The sequence below is a fragment of the Carcharodon carcharias genome, chromosome 9, assembly GCF_017639515.1.
Source record: "Carcharodon carcharias isolate sCarCar2 chromosome 9, sCarCar2.pri, whole genome shotgun sequence".
NCBI classification, from domain to species: domain Eukaryota; kingdom Metazoa; phylum Chordata; class Chondrichthyes; order Lamniformes; family Lamnidae; genus Carcharodon; species Carcharodon carcharias.
This window is the reverse complement of record NC_054475.1, coordinates 124277175-124299088: the sequence shown is the minus strand read 5'-3', so window position 1 is coordinate 124299088 and position 21914 is coordinate 124277175. Positions and strand designations below refer to the sequence as shown.

Sequence of the window (21914 nt, the reverse complement as noted above, 5' to 3'; positions counted from 1 at the left end):
ACACCTTGCCTAACCTGCTGGGTATTTCCAGCATTTTCTGTTTTCATTTCAGGTTTCCAGCACCTGCAGCTATTCTGCATTTTTGGGTGGATTATAGCCAGGCCCAGATTTTAAAATTGCCTGGGCCTTGTGCTTGGTATATGGAAGCAGCTGGGGTGTGGAGGTTGGAGGGATGGTGGAGAATTTGCTGCCCCCCTCATCCACCCACCCTCATATTTGCAATTGGTTAGAATCAGTTTCTGTGTCTGAAATAGCAAGTGTTGTCCTGCCCTAGTACAGTCCACAAGTTGATTTTAAAAATTTCTATGTTTATGGAATGCACAAGTCTAGATATTTGATGACATTGCCCAAATTTTTCAGGGGCTAAATGGGCACTTAAGCCTCCAACGTGGAAGGCACGGTGTGTGCACCCAATACCAGCTGGAAGTGTGCCATACTGGTTTTATAAAAATGGTCTCCATGGTCTATGCCTGAAACAGGCATTCAACCTGTTAGTTACACAGGCAATGAGGCTAACAACATGTTCAAGGCCCATGCTACCCAGTTTGAGTTGGTCTGCTGCTATGAGAAAACTTACAGGCTATTGTATTTTCAAAATAAAAGACACCCACTAAAGGTAAACATTATACATACTTTAATGAATCCATCGGCTTTTCAGATTATGTAGGTTAGGCACAGTTCAGGCATAATCATAACCACTTAAACATTTAGAAAACACAATTGTGACAAATAAGTTAGCATGTTCAATAGAAAGTAAAGCACAACTGTCTTGTCCATCATTTAAATGTTTTGGGACGTACAGCAACGTGTGACTAACTCGTGTACAGCATTTCCATCAGCAAAGCATTCATTTGCACGTTTCCGATCAGTGGTCGAAAGAACAGTTGTGTGATGGCAGGTGCATTGATACTCTTTAAGGATGTTAGTGCAAGCTGTATCTGACTGAAGCGGGTTGTGTCCTGTAGGTTGACAGAGTGGGTGTATTCAGTGAGGGCTCGTTCAGCCTCCTGCTGCAGACACAAGATGTATTGTGGAGATTGCAGCCCTGATACATCTGCAGAAAAAAAAACACATAAATATATTGGCGCAATTGGTTAGAGATAATAATTCAGCTGCATTTGTAAAATCCTGATAGATTTGTGCAAATTCCTGAGCTATTCGTGCTATGGGCCTTCACTAAAATAGCTACTTTCTTCTGAAAAATGTTGATCTTAGCACATTTCCCAGTAGGAATATTGGACAAAATCAGGCTGGCAAAACTTTGATCTTCAAGGACATCCATTTGGCTCAGAAGCAATTCTTCAAAATTCTAGAAATTTAATCTCATGCTTGCATTTAAAGGAAAATTTACATTTATATAATCATCCTTCATGTCCTCAGGGCACCCAAGAGCATTTTACAGCCCAGAAGATAATTATGAGGTGTCGTCATCTTTGCAATGTAGGAAGAACAGCAGCCAACTTGTGCAAAGCAAGGTCACAGTCACAGCAATTATATAACTGATCATGTAACCTGTTTTTGTGATGACGGTTGACAGATAAACATTTTCTAAAACACAGGGAGAATTCACCTACTCAAATAGTGCCATGGGTTCACTGTTTCCTCTGACACTGCAGTGCTCCCTCACTACTGCAGTGAATGCCACCTTAGAGTATGTGCTCAAGTCTCAGGTCACAACCTCCTAAAACAGATGAGATATCAACTGAGCCACAGCTCATACCTCAATTGCATATGGGTTCTAGCTTGGGTCAATTCACCTGTTTTCAAGCCCCTGAGAAAGTTTGTCATTAATAATTGCATTGCAACCTCAAATTCAATAGCAATTAAAAGCAGCACACATATTCCAGTGTTACTTTTTTAGTATTCCAACCGTTGTCAGAATTGAGTTCAGAAGGCTCTCGGGGCAATGTCTCAGCTTCATTCTGTTCCATCATTGTTATGTGCAATGAAGGGCATTGAAATGGAACCAATCCTTTTATAAGATCTTCAATCTGTGATGAGAAACTGGGCTCAGTAACTCATCTTTTGAGCACTACTAGTATTTTTAAACAACCAAAATTGAACATATGATACTGCCACAGGATTTGATGCATGCCAGATGGCATCTTGGTAAAGAGATTAGTGCGCAAGCAATGAATGTCCAGTGGAAATATGCAGAGCAGGCAGATCATGATACCAATCAGTGCGCAACGAGCGCTGCCATTTTGGTGTCTGCATGAAGAGCAATTATATGAACACAAATTTTCCCTTAAATGCTCCACAATCCTGCCATGTCCCTTCTTAAGTTTGCACAGCTGAAAACGTGTTCAACAGCAGGAACGATCCCCATCATGGCTGTTTAAAGGATCATTACTAATTTCAGGTTATTTTCTGGTTGCTTTCTTCTAGCAGTTGCTACAATTCTACACATTCTTTGGAACTGTCCATGATTGTTTCAAGTTTCAAAGGGAATGGTGTGACTGATGTAAAATTACTTCTTGCTGACTTCAAAGCTTCTGCACAAGTTGCTCCCAGATTTGGGTGCACTAGTTGACATTGCCTTTGGAATACAGCATAATGGGGAGAATGAGCAGGTGCCACATTGAGCAGGTCAAGCTACTGGAAGAGGGAAGATAAGGAGGAGAAAGCAGGAGGCTATGTCCTCCCAGAGTGTTCAAAGACCAATTCTCTCCCTGAATCCCACAGAGTGTGCAATGTCTTTGCTTCACTGAAACCTGCCAACTGTGGCAGTAATAACTTTAACCACAGCATGGCATGGACTGCATTACCAATTGCCGCAAAGGTGACCATGGTGATGAACTTTAGTGCATCTGTTTCCCTCCAGGTTGGTGCTGGAGATATTTGCAATATCTCACAATTTGCCATCCACTGTTGCATAAAGAAGGCTACTGAGGTTCCTTATTCAAAAAAAGTTAAATACATTTCACTCTCTTGCCAGAGACAAACAGATGGAGTGAGCACAAAGCCTCACGAGGATTGCAGGCTTCCCCATGATGCAGGGTGCCATTGACTGCACACACATAGCCTTGCGAGCACCATATCTCAACTCTGCTATGTACTGGAACCAAAAGGAATTCCACTCCCTTAACATCAGTCTACTGGGAAACCAAATCAGAAACAAAAATACCTGGAAAAACTCAGCAGGTCTGGCAGCCTCTGTGGAGAGGAACACAGTTAACGTTTTGAGTCCGAATGACCCTTCAATAGAACTAAGTAAAAATAGAAAAGAGGTGAAATATAAGTTGGTTTGGGGGGTGGGGGGAGACAAGAAGAGCTGGATTGAGGGCCAGTGATAGGTGGAGATAACCAAAAGATGTCACAGACAAAAGGACAAAGAGTTGTTGAAGGTGGTGATATTATCTAAAGGAATGTGCTAATTAAGGGTAAAAAGCAGGACGAGCAAGGTACAGATAGCCCTAGTGGGGGTGGGGTGGGGGGAAGGGATCAGGAAACCATTGGCAGCAGATTGTGGAGGTCAACGACTGGTATCCTGGCAGCAGACATAATGCCTTTATTCTACAGCAGCCCACGGCATTTCAACCACAACAGCAAGTCAAAGGGGAGGCGATTGGGTAACAGGGGCTATCTGCTGACCACCTAACTCATGAGTCAGATTTGCCAACACACCCACACACAGCATGCATAAAGCGAAAGCCATGCTGACACACAAAATGTGTTTGGTGTGCTAAAACAGTGCTTCTGCTGAACCACACTGGAGGAGCCCTGCAGTAATTGGCAGACCGAGTGTCAGATTTTTGGCTGTTATTGCATGCTGCACAACCTCACCATCGTGAGGGGATAGCCCTTGGCACCTGTTATCAGGAGAGAAGCTGATGAACAGAAACACCAGGAGGAAGAGACGGAGGAGGAGGGGGGATGGGGTGGGAGTGGGGTTAAGAAGAAAGACGCAGAAACCTAGACAGATCCTTTCTAGCCAGGCTGCACACAAACGCTGGGATTTTCCGCTCCCATTTGCAGTGGGAATCATAGCGGGCAGGAGCGGAAAATATCAGGAGATCACAAAAATCAGTTTCACATCATCGTGAAACCAGTTTGCGATTGTCTGCCCTACCTGTCAATGGCAGGCTGCATTTCCCACCACTGTACATCACAAACCTAATTTCAATACTTCAGCATCTCATTATCAGCCCTGGTCACTGGAACCTACCTCCTACATTGGATCATGATCTCACTTTGATGTGATTTCATGCTGATGTGTTTCACAACGGTACATAAGGAGGAGAAAGCAGGAGGCTATGTCCTCCCAGGGTGTTCAAAGACCTATGCTCCTACCTGAATCCCACACCGTGTGCAATGCCTTTGCTTCACTGAAACCTGCCACCTGTGGCAGCGATAACTTTAACCTCAGCAGGGTATGGACTGCATTACCAATTGCTGCAAAGGTGACAGTGGTGATGAACTTTAGTGCATCTGTTCAGCTGGTGGGCTGCACTTCGACCGGGGCTCTGCAGTTCGTTTGCTTACCTGAAACAGGCAGCACTCGCAGTCATCGGTGTCAGGATTCGCCGGCAGCACCACATCGCTTTTAGGGGGTATCACTGGCAGGTATCTTCCTACCAGACCACTGGTGAGGTGGGGGATGACTTTTCAATGTCTGCAGGGCTAGGGCTTGCTTGAGGAAGAGGGGTATCCCAAGGTATATATGGGGGCACATGCTGATCTGTGCAAGTGGCCTCGAGATGGTGAGGGCTGGGGAGTCAGCCTCCAGAGGAGATGATGCCAGATGGAGATGCGAGGGTGTGTGTGAGAATGGGTGGTGATGTCCTTGAGCTGGTAGTGAGTGAGATGCCAGTGAACGTGTGATGGGCTTGTGAGTGTGTGAGTTTAGGGTGATGAGATAGCTGCCTTACCCTGGCGGCACAAACGAGATCATTCATCCTCTTTCTGCACTGTATGGAAAACCTCTTCTGTGAAGCATTGGCACTGACCATCATTGCTACCGCCTCCCAAGCTGGAGTAGTGAGATTGCTGGACCTCCTGCGGCCAGAGCAGGGGTGGAGGACATCATAGCGAGCCTTGAAAAGGCATTTTAAAGACGGGTCACTGAAATCCTCTTGGCTTTCAGGGCCACATCTTCACTGGAGCAGTCCTGGGCTGCAAGCATTGAGAAATGTGTGCGCAGCTGCTGTTTAGATATGGCACCTGGAGTGAGGAAACAGTGAGGTACGGCGTGACAGGCGATTCAGAGGCCGCCCACCAGCGGAACAGTGCTTTCCTGTGGTAATGAGGCGGGAACCAGACAATATGCACAAAAATAATAATAATAATAAATAAATAAATAAATAAATAATAATAATGCACAAAAACCTGCCCTTGTGGCTGGCGGAAAAAACATCTTTTTTCATACCAGCCACCGCACTTAGCGTAAATCTGGCAAAATCCTGCCTCAGGAACAAATTCAACTACGATACCAGTGGCCTCAGCTCTAATTCCCCATTCACCAACAGTGCCAAACTCCTTACTTTCACTTTGTTACTGACCATCACAATGCTCGTTTGGCCACAATGCAAAAATAAAACATTCCAAACCAAATTAATAAACAAAATCATGCTCTATTGTGTACAAACATGCCTTCCTTTAGTGCCTGTCTCCTATGTGCCTTGGCCTGTCCTAGTGCTGTTACACAGTGCAAAGCTCAGTGGCAGCAGCTGGGGTGCAGGAGGACTCCTGACTTTCACTGGGGGAGACTGCAGATGGCCTTGCAGGAAGACATCCAGCAGCTCTGAACCTAGAAAGCCAGCCTTTGGTCTGCACCAACTCAGCATGGGCAGCATCAGTCTGGCAGACTACAGGAGAAAGCAGTGGTGAGAAGATGAATGCTGTCATCCTCAGAGTGGACAACAGGTTCATGCTCTACACTTGCCACTGCTACTCCCTGGGCAACACGTCCGCAATTGTAGTAATCTGTTGGAGGGCAGACTGCTGAGCTGCTGTGATTCCCTTCAAGCCCCTCTTTGAGTTATAATATCCACAGTCATCACAGCGATGGTTGGAGCTTGCATGGCAGCAAACTGAGCTTCCACTACAAACTTAAACTTGGTGGAGGGTGCTTGTTCTGTAATGGAAACTGACACATCACCATCAGACACAGCATTATGATTGAGTCCACAAGTGTGCTGATGGAGTTAGCCACCAATGCCATGTGGAAATGGTGAACTCCAAGCTCTGCACAAACCCCTGTGTCTGGTTTGTACCAGACTCCTCCATGGCCTGTGGCATTAAACACAGGCTTCCTAAAGCTTTGTGTATTCTGTTGTGTACATCCATCGGACATCTTCTGTAGGCTGTCTCATCGACATCCTCGTCTGAGTTCTTTGCAGCAAAACTCACATGCAACCTCATCCTCTGGCACGCTCACATCTGCACAATCCTTGCCCCCTGCCCTGGCTGCAGTGCCTTTGTGCCTGGTTTCTCACCACATACAAATCTCACCTCTACACTTTCCTCTAAGATATGCGCAGTGTCAGAATGGGAGCTGGTAGCTGCGAATGTGAAATCATGTGGTAGTGCATCTTCATCAGCGCGCAATTCTCCGTGTTCCTCCATTGCCTGGCCAAGGCATAGGGTTAAGGATATGGTGAGGGGAAGTGGGTGGGGTGAAAGTCAGGGCTGAGTGCTAATTACATCTGCAGCTTGTAAATCAGCAGAGATTTTGGCTGAGGAAGTGAGATGTGAGAAGGGTTAGGTATGAGGATGCTGCCATCTTCAATAGTTTCAGCCCACCCAGTTGCCACAACCACAGCAATGGTACTCTGATTATGGCCAGCACCTTCGCCTCCAGGGGGCTTAGGACATGCAGCCAATCCTCTCCCTCTCCAGTTCTTTCCTGCCTACTCCAGTTGTGCAACACCTTCTCTGGCAAGAGAGAGGGAAGTGTGTCAGTGAGTGTTAAGCAATCTATTTGGCTAATGTTATTGTAATGATTGGATTGCTGGCAGTCTGTGTAATCTGAGAGAAGAGGGCGTGAGACTTGTAGCTGCGTTAAGTGTGTGAGAGGCAGGTGGAGCCTATAAATGTCAGGTATGAATCATGATTGATAGAGATTGCTGATGGATGAATGATGGGGGTGTGGTGGTTTGAGACTGTATGTGAGGCTAGTGGTGTTAGTGATTTAGCAGTTGAAGATGTATTCACTGACCTTGGCCACTCCTGTGCAGCACATCTATCCAGATCCTTTGGGGCTTGACCCCTGGTATTGACTTCCATGGCTATTTGCTCCCACTGCTTTATCACTGTGTGTTTGTAAGGCTTCATAAGTGCCATTTAATATAAATAAAGAAATAGAACTGGATAAATTAATGGGGCTAGGTGGAAATAAATCCTCTGGGCCTGACAACCTGCATCCCAGGGTTTAAAAGAAGTGTTTACAGAGATAATGGATGCATTGGTTTTGATCTTCTAGAATTCCTTCGATTCTAGGACAGTTTCCTTGGATTGGAAAGTAACAAACATAACCCTGCTATTTAAGAAAGGAAAAAGAGAGAAAATGGGGATCTATAGGCCAGTTAGCCCAACATCAGTGGTGGGCAAAATGCTAGAATTAATCATGAGGGACTTGGTAACAGGGTCTTAGAAAATCATAATTTGATTAAGCAGCATCAACACAGATTTATGAAAGCAAAATTATGTTTGACAAATCTGTTAGGCTTTTGAAGGATGTAGACAGTAGGATGGATAAGGGGAAACCAGTGATGTAGGGCTGGATAATATGGGAAGACAGACGCCAAGCAAACCCCCCACCATCCCGAAACAACATTGGCGGGGTGCCATAAAGTAGACTAATGAGGGCTGAGTGCACTTGTGCCCCTCATTGAGGCAGAGGCCCCACCCTCTGGAGCTGCCGGCCAATCTGATTATCTGGCAGCTCCATCAGTCCCGACAGTGCCAGGAAGGCATGAATGGCCACGCCGGACCCATGGGTTCGTGAAGCAGATAAGTCCGGGGCTTTGGGCCGGGATGATGTGGGTGGGTTAGGGAGAGGGGTTGGGAGGGCAGAAGCGGCTGGGTTTAGCTGAGGGAGTAGGTAGGAATGAAGGTGGGGGGATTGGGGTTCGACCTAACGGAGGCCTCCCTGTGATCGGCAAAGGGCGACTCCTGAAGACCGAACCCCCTCATCCTTCCTGCTCTTTAAACACAGAAGTTAAAAAATCAGTCTTACTGCTCCCGCCTAGCTGCCCACGTCAAATGTTTTATGGCGTGGGCAGCATACTACCAGCATCAATTGGCTTGACAACAAGCCTATTTGACCCTTAGTTATTCATTTAAATATGATGGGTGGGCTGCCGATTTCAGCACCAAGCTGCGCCCCAGTGTCATGGGAGTGAGTTCAGGGGTGGGTGGGAAGGCGGTGGGGTGGGAACCCATTCTATTTTACGTGTTGCCCCTCCCCCACGGGAAATACACCTGCAGGTGGCATATAAAATTCAAAAAGCATTCGACAAAATGCCACACAAGAGGTTATTTCACGAAATTAGAATTAAGGGATTAGGGGTAATATATTAGCATTGACTGAGGATTGGTTAATGGCCAGAAACAATTTTCCGTCCCCCTTGGCTTCGAGTGTCATGGTGGGTGTGAGCGGGTAATATGGCAAGAAGGTCAAAAATCAGTTTCACGACCTTGTGGAACCAGCTGTGATCGTCCGCTCCACCCGTCAATGGCGGGCTGTGTTTCCCACTGCCATAAGTCAGGAATGTCACTTTAATACATCTGCATATAATTATAATCCCTGCACATCTCCCCACATTGGGTCTTCCAGCCACACTGACGTGTTTCACAACAGCATTTATAAGGTGAGTTGAACTTCACGGGGAACTCGGAGGTGAGCGCTCACTAATGTTGAGCAATGCACACAAGGGTCGCCCATTGGATTTCAAGGTTGAGGTGCCGCCACATGCAGGCCACTTTTTCCCGGCTGGCTAACAATGCGATGCCAGTCCAAGGGCTGCACTGCAATTGGGGCGAGTTGTGGGGGGCAAGACAGCACAGTCTGAAAGTAGTACACAAGCACATGCGGGGCGGCTGCCATGCATTACGAAAGCCTTGTATAAAGTGACCATTCCTCTGCAGCTGAGACAGTTCAGGTGCAGCCACATTGATATCCTTCGTGTCGGGCCCCAAGTTTATCTGCCCACTCAAGCAGCCCAAGCATGAAAGTGCCACCAAATGCTCCTGAACTTTTAACCCTCGGACATGAACTGCAAACTAATGAGCATTTTAGTGGACTGCAGAACAATTGGACGACTGGACAAATTGTACAATCTCCTTGTGAAAACTGGCCATATAGCAGTCACTGCTGGAAGCGCTCACAGCCCATTGCAATGTCAGCATCCCGGTTTGGATCAGTCTCCCCCATGGTTAAAGTTTACAGCGCAGCCTTTCAGTGTGGATTAGGAGAATGCCTGCGCCTGAGCTGAGAGCACAACATGCAGTCCAGTGGGCAAAGCTGCTGCCAATTGGTCAGGTGGAGTGGGATGGAGTTTGGTGAGGTTTCAGGCAGCCAGGCAGCACACTAATCTCTGGCCATCTAAGTGGTAGCCAGCACTCTGGCATGTGTTAAGGGGCCTTCAGACTTAACCAAAAAGGTTCTTAGTGCACCCATACTAACCTCACATGTCTCTCTCTTTCATCCTGCAGCAGGAGTACATCAGGACCATGGAGACTGATGACCTAGCTATATGCCACATAGCTTCCAGGGAGCAGAGACGAAGGAGTGGGGAGCAATGGACGTACCTGGCTGGGCAGGCAGAGGAGAAACACCCTCAAGAAAAAGGGGTGGCTGGGGCTCCCGCACATGCCGCTGAAGAGCCACAGGAGCCATTGCTGATTGGTGCCTAGCTAGACCCAAGGTATACAAATGGCACTTGTCATTCCTGAAGATTACTGAGAACCAGTGTCGCTGAAGACTGCGCATGTCAAGGCAACTGGTCGGCCACATCTGCCACAAGCTGCAGGATCTGTCACCACAGGATATGGAGGGTATGTTCAGCTGGTGTGTGACCATCACAAACGTACTCTGCAGGTCTATGCATGGTTCCCAGAGAGTGTCCACAACTCCTACATTCTCAGTTGGTCTCAGATCCCTGACGGCGGCTTCAGCCTGCAGCAGAAAGAATGTAAAACGGGGATCATGCTACAACTCACACTTTGATGGAGCAGACCATCACGATATTGAAAATGAGGTTCCAGTGCTTGGACCGGTCTGGTGGAGCCCTGCAATACAGTCCACAGAGGGTGTTACGCATTGTTGTCGTCTGCTGCACCCTTCACAGGCTGCAACAGGGGGAGGAGCTGGCTTAGGAGGAGGTGGAGGAGCTGCATATCTCCTTCAATGAGGAGGATGTCGATGGGCATGAGGGCGAGGAGGTCCTTGAAGGTGAGGATGATGGCGATGAGGCCATTAGACTGTCCAGACAAGGCAGGCACTTGAGAGGCCCTCATAGCTGCTAGATTTGTGGAGGATGATGATGACATGCAGCGAGGTGACCCCATGGATCCTCACATTGCATCTGTGAACGTTTGACTCCAGTCTGGCTGATGGCAGTGCACATACCCTCTGTGATAAGACTCCTGTCATGGAGACGCAGCAAATGCCTTTGGTTCCTACGTTTCTGGAGGATGATGACAACATGCAGTGGGGACACTCCATAGATGCTCACATAGCTAATGTGAATGTCTGACTCCTGTCTGGCTGATGGAAGGTCACTTGCGCTCTATGAACAGGGTCTTTTCATGGAGATATAGAAGGGAAACTTAACTTCTCCTGATCCTATTGCATACTTTGTGAGCTGAACCCTGTGGCAATGACATTCTCCTTGGCCTGTGGAGCTGGAGCTGCTGAGGTCACAGGAAGAAGGGATTTGGATGGGCCGGACATTCCCAGAGTCACCTGGGTGGATTGCCCTGGGGAGACACCTGCTTATCCTCCTCCCTATGGCCTCCCAAGGGCCCCACACTGACTCCTTGAGGAAAAGGAGAAGCTGGAGTGAGATTGAGTTGCCCCACACCCCTCTCATATTGACACTGTTGAAGGCCAACTATGGCATCAGTGATGTAGTTCAGCCCGCACAGCAGTGCAAGACCAATGTCTTGAACCAAGGTCTCCATGGTAGCTGCCATCCTACTAGTGTTGACCTCAATGTGCTGGCATGCAGGCGCTATCACCTCAGCCTGAAGGCAGATAGATTCCTCCATAGTGCTTTGTTATCTGATGAGTCCAGTGGACATCCATTCATAAATCAAACAGCATGTCCCATCCACTGTTTGCAATGGGCAAGCTACAGACTGTACCCAACCAGCAGTGCTTGCAAAATTCATAACACCGTGGCCAACATTAGATGTGATTCCGCGATTGGACAATATTTGCTAACTAGTCCTCAATTACGCTGACAACTAATTTAAGATTGCCAGTCGGGCTTGCAGTGTGGTGCATTTGTATACACAAGAAGCCACATATATTAATACACAGGGCCCTGTTCTTTGCAGACAGAAAGAACATGTACACGCATTGCGCTTGTTTCAGATAAACAAAATAAGTGACAGCCATTCACTGACTCATTCCTCAGGGCAATGCCATGACCAGTCAAGGTCAAGCTAGCTGGTTTAAATTTCAAACAATGGCAGTTAACTGTCAGTCATCATCAATTGGTGCATTTTCCATGGCAATGTCTCTACCAATCATGATCCACTTGCCAACCAATCAGTACTCTCTTCCCATATAGTATAAATTGTTGTTTTCCCCCTATAATGGTATTCTTGCAATGTCCTGATGAGTGCAAGATGAAAAGCTTTGACATGTCTCTTTTCTCAGCAACACTCAAGTTCTGTACTACCAAACGACAATTAATTTACCACGAATCTTTGTTTCCTGACATTCAGTCAACTTTGCATCCGTACTATCACTGTCGATTTTATTGCATGCTCTTCCACTTTGCTGGGAAACCTATTATGTAGCAATTTATCAAATGCCTTTTGAAAGTACATGTATGCCAGATCAACCACATTGCCCTCATCAGCTCTCCCTGCTTCTTCATTGAATAACTCAGCTAAGTGAATGGAGAGGTATCAGGATAGTGTTGGAAGATCATCCATGATCTTGTTGAGTGGCAGAGCAGGCTCAAAGGGCCAAATAGCCTAAACCAGCTCCTATTTCTTATGCTTGTATGTTCAATCATTCTTCCTTTCCACATTAGATTCAGCTCACAGATGACTCCCAGAACCTGCTCCACCCACAGTACACCTCCCCTTTAAGCAGTACAGTGTAGCTGTGTGTGGGATTAGCAAATATTAGTGTTTGATCCCCTGGTGATGCAGCCAATCAACAGCGTTTTTAGAGATGGCGGCACACGGGAACCGTGTATATAAACAAACAATACAAAGGTGTTGTGGTGTCTTTATTACATTTAATGGGTGCGGCTTAATCGTGCATCATGATCCTCCAGGCCCATTGACAGGGGTAATGCAATCAAGGTCCCTACATCTTCAAGCAATTGTACTCCGGCTCGTCAATCTTCCATGAGTTCTTTATAAAATGAATAACAGAATTTCCCTCAGGGCTGATCTCCCTCTTTTGGACACATGCAGAATTATTTATTATTGGCTTAAACGCCATACTCGCATGGGGCTGAATCTTACACTGGGTGCAGGGTCCCCTCTCCCTGGCATAAAAGTTGGGGGCGAGCCTGCACCAACTTGGTGGGCTGGCCCCTCAGCCATGTAATGGCCATCAGGCTAGCAGGTGTCTGGTCCCAGCATCGCCACTTGTACTGCAGCAAATCCCAGAAGGAAAGTGAGTTACGATGAAGCCTGGCTTGGAGGTAAGTTCAGGACCTCAATGGGACCAGGCCCGCAGACCGCAGTGAGGGAAGTGGTGGGTTCAGATGGACAGGGCAGGGAGGGAGGGGAAACACTTGGGAGATTGGGTGGGGGGGTGGTCATGGCAGGGGGATATTGGGGTGGAGATGCCTTGGAGGGAAGGGCCCTCCAATGGGCACAGGGGTCCAGAAAAGAAGGCACTTCCTCCCCAACTCAGCCACTGGTCCACCAGGCTTCACCTGGCGGGCTGGACACTAGACGCAGATTTCCCCAACGTAGATAAAATCCCAGTGGCAACAGAAAGAGGGTCTTAGGGGCTTCAACAGAACTACCGGTAAGTGTGTTGCCTGATGTCCTTTCTGCAAAATTGCAGTAGGATGGGCAGGGGCTTGTTGGCAGCAGGAACGGTGCCAATTTTACTCCCCCCCCAACCATGCCTGTCACCCTGTCTCGCAGGGGCAGCCAACTCTGACCTTGTAGTCACTTGATGGCTTGCAAAGAAACAATATTTGCTAACAATGGCTGTATTGGTTTTTTTTAGTTACAGCTGTTACCTTTACTCTCTGCTTAAACTTTCCCCCCACTGGATTGCATTGTGATCTATATTCAAAAGTCCTGTATTTGGCATCCGCTTGTCACGCTTCAGATGTCACACTCTGTGGGGTGGAAGTCATTGCGGATTGCCACTCTGCTCGAGCTTTTCCACTTCTTGGCACTGCTTTGCATTTCTAGCCTGCTCTTCCGAGCTGGACTTTTCCAGAAATGCGAAGCACATTGTCCATCGAAGAGCTCCGTCAGAGCGTTGCAGCATTGGGCGGGGGGAGTGCGGGGGTGCGGGGATGACAGGACACACACCCCTGCCTTTTACAGCACTAGCTGCCACATTGTAAGTTGAAATATCCAGTGTGAATGTTAGTGAATGCGTAAGTTGGTCGGTGGGTGAGGTAAGTGGGTAGGTGGGTAGTGTGGGTGAGGCGGTAGGTGGGTAGAGTGGCAGGTGGGTGAATTGGTGGGTGGATAGGGAGGCCAGTGTGTAGGGTGGCAGGTGGGCGAAATGGGTGAGGTGGGTAGGTGGGTGAGGTGGCTAGGTGGGTTGGGGTAGTTGGGACGGATGGGAAGGGATAATTAGGTCAGGGGCTAATCCAGTCGGGTTGGGGAGTACTCAGGTGGTGAGGAGTTGGCAGGTCTGGTCAGAGGGGTAGTCAGGTGATTGAGCATTAGCATGATTGAGAGGAGCAGTCAGGAGAGTTGGGGGCACGGTCAATGTGAGTGATTGGGGGACGTAGCTCAGGGTCGAAGACTTTTGTTGGGGGTCCAAGGGAGCAGGCGAATTGTCCATCGGAATTTCAAACCTCCTGAGCAATTTCCACAAAGGTCAGTGGGTCAGGATTTTGCGGGCTCCCAACACTCCTCTTGGGTCATATGTCCAGTCTCCAACGACCTGGAAAATGGAAGTTCTGGCCCTTTGCTTTCTATCTGTAAGAATCATTAATGAAAGTAGAAAAGAAGTCGGGCATTTTACACTGGGTTCTTCTGACCTGGAATCAGGCATTTACAAAGAACTATGCTCCTTTGATTGACATCAGGAGTTTGTAAGCTGCTGCAATAATCAGGCTGTGCCTATTTAGACAACTGCTATGCAGTTAAACTAAGCAAGCTGCTAATGTACTCAACACCCTGCTACAGGAGAGTGCCAAGATCAGAGCAAACTAACCTGCCAGAGTTCCAGACATTGAGAATTTCGGGAATTTCAAGCTTTAAATAACTCACAAAGATGAAATGTTTAAGATCCAAGGGAGGTGGAGGTGGAGTTAAAAGTGAGGGCTATAAGTGTAAATATATTGAACTATTTCATATTTTTCCAAATTAGACCTAGTCCTCCACCATCTTCGCCCCCTTCACCGCCACTGAGTTTCATTCATTCGGATTCCATAAAATGAATTCAGTCACAGGGATCAGAACATCTCCTGTGACCCTTTGTCCAGCTGTGTGTCTGGAGGTCTAATTTATAAAATCTGCAGGTGGAATTCAATGCAAGGGATGGTTATTGAATAAACAGTAAATGGGCTCAAGAGACAAATAGCTATGTTTCTGGAGAAAGAAGGGATTAAAGAACCTGGTGAGGAGGCAGGAAAATGGGGCCAAGATGGACAAAAATGAGGCAAATTTGTTGGGCTAAATAATTTTGTCAGCAAAACTTCTCATGTTCCTACCCAGATCAATAAAAAATGGTCCTGGCCAATGCCGACTCAAACCTCCTCCAGACCACAAGTGAATGTAAACTCACAGATCCCACAGGACTGGACACATTTCCCAATCTGCCAAGACTTTTAAGGAATGAAGACAAAGTGTCTCCTAGCTAAGTGTTTTTTCATGCAAAAGTTGTGGAAATCTGCAACTGCTTCTCCCATAAGACCGTGAATGCTGGCAGGTGGGTGTGGGGGTGTCAACTGAATCTTCCAAGACTGAGATCGCTAGGTTTTTGTTGGCTAAGGGTTTCAAGGGATACGTGAAGGCAAGTGAATGGAGTTGAGCACAGACCAGCCATGGTATAGCTGAATGCTGGAGCAGGCCCAAGGAGCTAATTGTCCTACTCCTTTTGTTTCTCACCCCTCCAAATATACGCACAAGTCACTGTGGCTGACCAGCTAAGCCACAGTGATCTTTGATCCTGCACATTCCTATGTTTATGTATAAGTTTACGACTGCAAGCCCACTGGAGAGCTCCTCACGAAACTGCCAAGGATCAACAGCTACAGAACACTGGTTAAAGTAAGCTTAAAATAGGCTATCTCAGGTAGCATTCAGTAGTTATTTTAAATTTAATTAAGATCTTCCTGTTAATCAGGGAAACCTCTGAATATTTGAGGTTGCAAGTGGTGAAATGTATTGGCACTTTATTGGATATAATATAATCCAATACGTGAGCTGCCAGTCATGATTTTGCATATAGCCCTTGCTAAAAACACTGACACCAGCATGTTCCTGAACCTTCTAAGGTGCCAATCAGCTCTGAAGGCCAACATTTCCTGTCAAGGTTAAACAGTTTTGTTCCTTATCAAACAATTTTCACAACACATTGTTGATCAGAGCTATCATTTAAGCAAAGCTCTCTTTTTCTCTCGTATAAAATTTGAAGCAAACACTTTTGGAAACAATAGTAATTAGTAACTACAGAGCACGTGATAATTTCCAGTGTAACACTACAGAAGAGTTTACTTTAGTATGAGATAGTAATCCAGCCATGGGCTTGTTGGAAACATGTTTGAATTTATTTGACATTTCAGTCAACAGTTGTGAAGAGCTGCATCAATTTTAATTCCTTAATAGGTAAAGAACAGACCTGCTGAGAGTTTTAACCAAAGAGATTGAACAATGTTGTGACATTTCTGAGAGAACTATTTCACTGAGAGTTAAACAAAAGCTGATTTTTCCCATCCTTCTTCAGCTTCTACCCTTACACCCCACCCTTTGCTTTTCTATTCAGCTTCTTCCCTCAGCTGCCTTCACTAACTTTCCTTTAACTGTACCACAAACACATCATCCTTAAAAGTTTTTCATTGTCAATTTGTACACACATTGAACCTTGCCAAACAAATAATGTTTCACCAGAGTGGCCTTTTAACTGCAAATTAATTTCTTGCTTTCTCATGAATGACACAAACAAGAAGATTTAGGTTTCCTGAATAACCTTAACAATCTTTCAATGTCAATTCAATCATTTCCACACAGGTTTACTAAAAATAAAAATCAAGCTTTGAGTCAAGGACTCCAGTGGGATAGCTCACCTGGGCTGAATAAAATGATCCCCTTTAAGTAAACATACTCCTTAGTGCTGATATCTATGCTCCAGCACTTAGTTAGGAACGATTTGACTTTCTGTACCTCAGCAGCTGATGGTTCACTGATTGTTTTCTCATCGCTGCCTTTGCCCTTCTGATTTGTTAGAATCTCTTTCAGTATGCTGGTCTTTGATGGCTCAATCACTTCGAAATCCACCCCTTCCTGAGCCAAGCCCAATACGAACAGGGCAGCCCAGCAGTTCTCCAGCAATAGCAGCTGGTCTGGCTGCAGCAGCCACCGAAAGGAGGGCAGATTTTTAATAAAGTTCATAGTCTTGAGCAGAACTTCAGAAGCAGCCTTGCAGGCGATGTAAGGCGATCCTAGTGCTACCTTCTCTTTGGATTCATGCTTGCAGCTGCAGGTAGGTAGATGCTGATGTCTCTTGTGGTTTAAGATGTGGTAAAGGATGCTGCCTTGATTCATCTTATCCTTTTCACAGTGACATTTCCTTTGAAGGGCAGAGTGAGAGCTGAATGCCATCGCCCTGTGAAGATGGTAGCACCCCTGTCAACAGTGCTGCGAGGAGTATCACTGTTTATGTTCAAGAAACAGGACCCTGATAGATCTTTTATACCCTGGCTGCCAAATAACCTTGAACAGCACTGTAGCAAGTTCCAAGGTTATCGCTGAAATAGTGGAGAGGTGGTTATGTGAAAATACAGGCATGGATCAGAGGCAGAGACAGAAAAATGGCATGGATTGCATCAGGAATAACATAAGGTGATGCAATACAATAGTTAATGCAATGAATAGATTTAATTTGCTCTTAGTATTCTCAAGGACATTCAGATACCAGGGTCACTTATTAGTTGCTTGTTAAATTTAAACAGCTCCATTTCTTTCTGAATCTTTCACACTTTCACTTGCAGTTGATTGTAGCCATGAGAAGTTCTGTGAGGAGAAATTGTGAACCATTTGCTGTCTATAATCATTGTATTCACTCATCATAATGGAGAGGCTGTCTTACTGCTAAGTGAATATGTCTTGTCCTGATGACCTATTTGTCATGTTCACAGCCCAAACTGCAGTCACTTTCTATACTATGTCACATGACTTTCCAAAATGCATTAGCTTCAAAGTAATAGTAGATGGCAACAAATATGCGTTTTGGAAAGCTTTCCATTATATCAACAAATAAAAAGTGTGACACAAAATTGTCACTGAATTGAACACTGTACATGCCAGATTACTGATCAACATTTTATAGAAAACAGATTATTCATTTAACATTAATAAGCACTCAAATGCCCATACATTCCACTAAAATGCTTATTTGAGATTAACCAGAATGTGAAGAATACATTTTTGATAAATTAGAAATTTCCAGATTTATGTGCTCAACTCATGAGAGTTAGAACACAAAGACGATTATGAAGGAGGAAGACTTCCCAGCTCCTTTACCTCAGAACATATGGCTCCCCCCTAATTGTGGAGCTGACCCTTTGTCTCCACTGATCTGTCTGGTGGCCTTTTCATTGCATTATTCTTTGCATGAGGAAGTGTTACTGATGTCAATCCTGAACTAGCCTGGTATCAGTTTGTACCCATGTACTATATTCCTGGCTACCCTGCCCTAAGTTAGTTTTTTTTAAATTCCATTTAGAATTTTATCTGGCTATCTCCTGCAACTGGATATTTTATCTAAAAGTCCTGAGAAACAGAATACATTTCTTTGTTCCACTCATTAGAATCCATTCACCTGAATTAGGTTCAATGCAAGATGCAGAATAGAGCTGTCAGTGGAGAAGCCACGGGCACAGATTCGAGATAGGGTGATAATATTGTAGAGCCAAGCTCTCCCACTCATGATGATTGTGTATGCAGCTCCCCACTGGGAATAAGAGCCTGTGAAATCACTCCTAAAAATCTCCGTCATTGAGACTTGCGTCCTTACTTCTCAGATTACTCCAATTTATACAGGGGAGAGGAAATTATCATTACTGGATTCAAACTCAAGTTGCAGAATTAAAAGGAGAGTGCACTGCCAAATCATCACTCATAGTTACGGTGACATTTTTATCAGTGTCTGTGTGGAAAAAATAGTCAGTATCATGGAAACAGTAGGCATTTCATACTGCAATTTTCTCCAACTTTTAATGTTATATTCAGCTCCCATTCCAATTTTCCCACCTCTTCTGAAGGCATTGATTCATGCAGCAGTATGGTTCATTGGGTCCCATTGGTATCCTTTATTCTTGAACCTAGTGCAAACTATTCAACCATGGAGCATTTAATAGCTGAGCCAGGTGTTATCCACTGGACATCTCCACGCCTACGAACACACAAACATATGAATTAAGAGCAGGAGTAGGTCATTTGGCTCCTTGAGCTTCCTCTGCCATTCAATAAGATCATGGCTGACCTGACTGGAGCATCAACGCCGCTTTCCTGCCTACGCCCGATAGCCTTTGATTCCTTTGTTAGTCAAGAATCTATCTACCTCTGCCTTAAAAATATTCAATGATGCTGTCACTCCCACTCTCTGGGGAAGAGAGTTCCACAGACTTAAGACCCTGTGAGAGAAAACAAATTCTCCATCTTAAATGCAACATCCCTTATTTTTAAACTATATCCCCTAGTTCTAGTCTCTCCCACAAGGGGAAGCATACTGTCAGCATCCAAAATGGAGAGAGGCTGCAGAACTCTGAGGTACAGAGGAATCTGGGTGTCCTAGTACTTAAATCACAAAAAAAGTTAGTATGCAGGTACAGCAAATGATTAGGAAGGCAAATGGAATGTTGTTGTTTATTAACAGAGGAATAGAGTATAAAAGCAGGGATGTTTTGCTACAGTTGTACAGAGCATTGGTGAGACCACATCTAGAGCACTGGGACCACAAGGGGAAGCATACTGTCAGCATCCACTTTGCCTAGTCCCTTCAGGATCATATGTGTTTCAATATGATCATATCTCATTCTTCTAAATTCCGACGGATACAGGGCAACCTGTCCAACCTTTCCTCATAAGATACCACCCCCACCCTCCCTAATACCAGGAATCAGTCGAGTGAACCTTCTCTGAATTGCTTCTAACACATTTATATCCTTTTTTAAATAAAGAGACAAAACTGGTTCCAGTGCTCTAGATGTGGTCTCACCAATACTCTGTACAACTGTAGCAAAACATCCCTGCTTTTATATTCTATTCGCCTGTTAATAAACAACAACATTGCATTTGCCTTCCTAATCACTTGCTGTACCTGCATACTTACTTTTTGTGATTTATGTACTAGGACATCCAGATCCCTCTGTACCTCAGAGTTCTGCAGCCTCTCTCCATTTTGAAAATACGCTGTTTTTCTGTTCATCTTGCCTCCACTTCCCAGCAGGATTATGATCATGTTTGGGAACTCTGGTTGATTGTTCCCTCCATGACCAAAGGCATTGAGACTATTTTTGGTGTCTCCCAGCTAGTTTATTCAGCAGTAAGCAGATCAAAAATGAGTCCTTCTCAGTCTGACTCACTTCTGCAGTTGACTTTTCTTTAATTCATGTGTGGCATATGGACATCACTGGCTGGGCCAGCATTTATCACATATCTCTAATTGCTCTTGAGATGGTAGTGGTGAACCACCTTCTTGAACTGCTGTAATACATGTGATGTAGGTATACTTACAGTGCTGTTAGGGAGGGAGTTTCAGGAGTTTGTCACAGAGAACATTGCAGGAACATATGAAAGCTGAGTGACAAGGGGCTGCACTATCCATCTTATACTGCACACATAGCTGGAAGGCCTATTCATTACAGTTAATTCTGGATAATATGAGCATGATATTTTGAGCCAGTGTTTTTTTATATAAAGTGAAAACCTGACCTTTTTAAAAAAAAGATTGAAAATATAAACACAAAGGTTAACATCCACAGCCATTGCCCTGGTGGTTCTGTGCAAAAACTGTGCTAAAACAATTGTGTTATATTGTGCCGAATATTACAAGGGATGACCATCACCGACAGATTGCCATTCCCCTCCTGTTTACTTACCTTACCCTGGAGCTCTACATTTCTCACCTGGACTTCCAAGCCCAACCTCCTGAGAAACATGGAGCACAAGAACACAAGAAATAAGCTAGAGTATTCCGTGCAGTTTTGAAACCCGCATATAGGAAGGATGTGATTGCACTAGAGAGAATACAGAGGAGATTTACCAGGATGTTGCCTGGGCTGGAGAGTTTTAGCTATGAGGAGAGATTGGATAGACTGGGGTTATTTTCCCTGGAGCAGAGGAGATTGAGGTGGGACACGATTGAGGTGTATAAAATTATGAGGGTCGTAGATAGGGTACACAGGAAGGAACTCTTCCCCTTGGTGGAGGGATCAATAACCAGGGGGCATAGATTTAAGGTAAGGGACAGGAAGTTTAGAGGGGATGTGAGGAAGAATTTTTTTACCCAGAGGGTGGTGGGAATCTGGAACTCTCTGCCTGAAAGAGTGGTAGAGGCAGAAACCCTCATAATATTTAAGAAGTATTTGGATGTGCACTTGTGATGCCATGGCATACAAGGCTATGAGCCTAGTGCTGGAAAATGGAATTAGAACACTAAGGTAATTGTTTGACCGGTACAGCCTCAATGGGCTGAAGGGCCTTTTTCTGTGCTGTAGAGCTCGATAACTCTATGATTATAAATATGACCAAGTGGTCCCAACATCACAGATGCCAGTCTTCAGCCAATTCGATTCACTCCATGTGATATCAAGAAATGGTTGAAGGCACTGGATACTGCAAAGGCTATGGGCCCTGACAATAGTCCGGCAACAGTACTGAAGACTTGTGTTCCAGAACCTGCCTCGCCTCTAGCCAAGCTGTCCCAGTACAACTACAACATGAGGATCTACTTGACTATGTGGAAAATTGCCCAGGTATGTCCTGTACACATAAAGCAGGACAAATCCAACCCGGCCAATTACTGCCCCATCAGTCTACTCTCAAGGACCCCTAGCAAACCTGGAGTCAATGGGAAGCAGGGGGAAAACTCTCTGCTGGTTGGAGTCATACCTAGCACAAAGGAAGATGGTTGTGGTTGTTGGAGGTCTGTCATCTCAGCTCCAGGACATCACTGCAGGAGTTCCTCAGGGTAATGTCCTCGGCCTAACCATCTTCAGCTGCTTCATCAATGACCTTCTTTCCATCATGAGCTCAGAAGTGGGGATGTTTGCTGGTGATTGCACAATGTTCAGCACCTTTTGCAACTCCTTAGATACTGGATCAGGCCATGCTCAAATGCAGCAAGACCTGGACAA

General features: G+C 45.5%; 1 protein-coding gene and 1 long non-coding RNA gene across 2 annotated transcripts in view; one reads left to right on the top strand and one right to left on the bottom strand.

Annotated features, from left to right (window-relative positions):
* Nucleotides 1-617: 617 nt before the first annotated feature.
* Nucleotides 618-17210, bottom strand: LOC121282194 (nuclear receptor subfamily 0 group B member 1-like). The gene is made up of 2 exons (XM_041195771.1): nt 16623-17210; nt 618-1054 (listed from the first exon to the last, which is right to left on the bottom strand). Exons 1-2 carry the CDS (start codon nt 17155-17157, stop codon nt 813-815), a joined length of 777 nt encoding a protein of 258 aa, XP_041051705.1. The 5' UTR covers nt 17158-17210; the 3' UTR covers nt 618-812.
* Nucleotides 16961-21914, top strand: part of LOC121282195 — a 16979-nt gene continuing 12025 nt past the window's right edge. The window contains exon 1 of the long non-coding RNA XR_005944010.1: nt 16961-17038. This is a non-coding gene — a long non-coding RNA (uncharacterized LOC121282195). The remainder of the gene's footprint in view (nt 17039-21914) is intronic.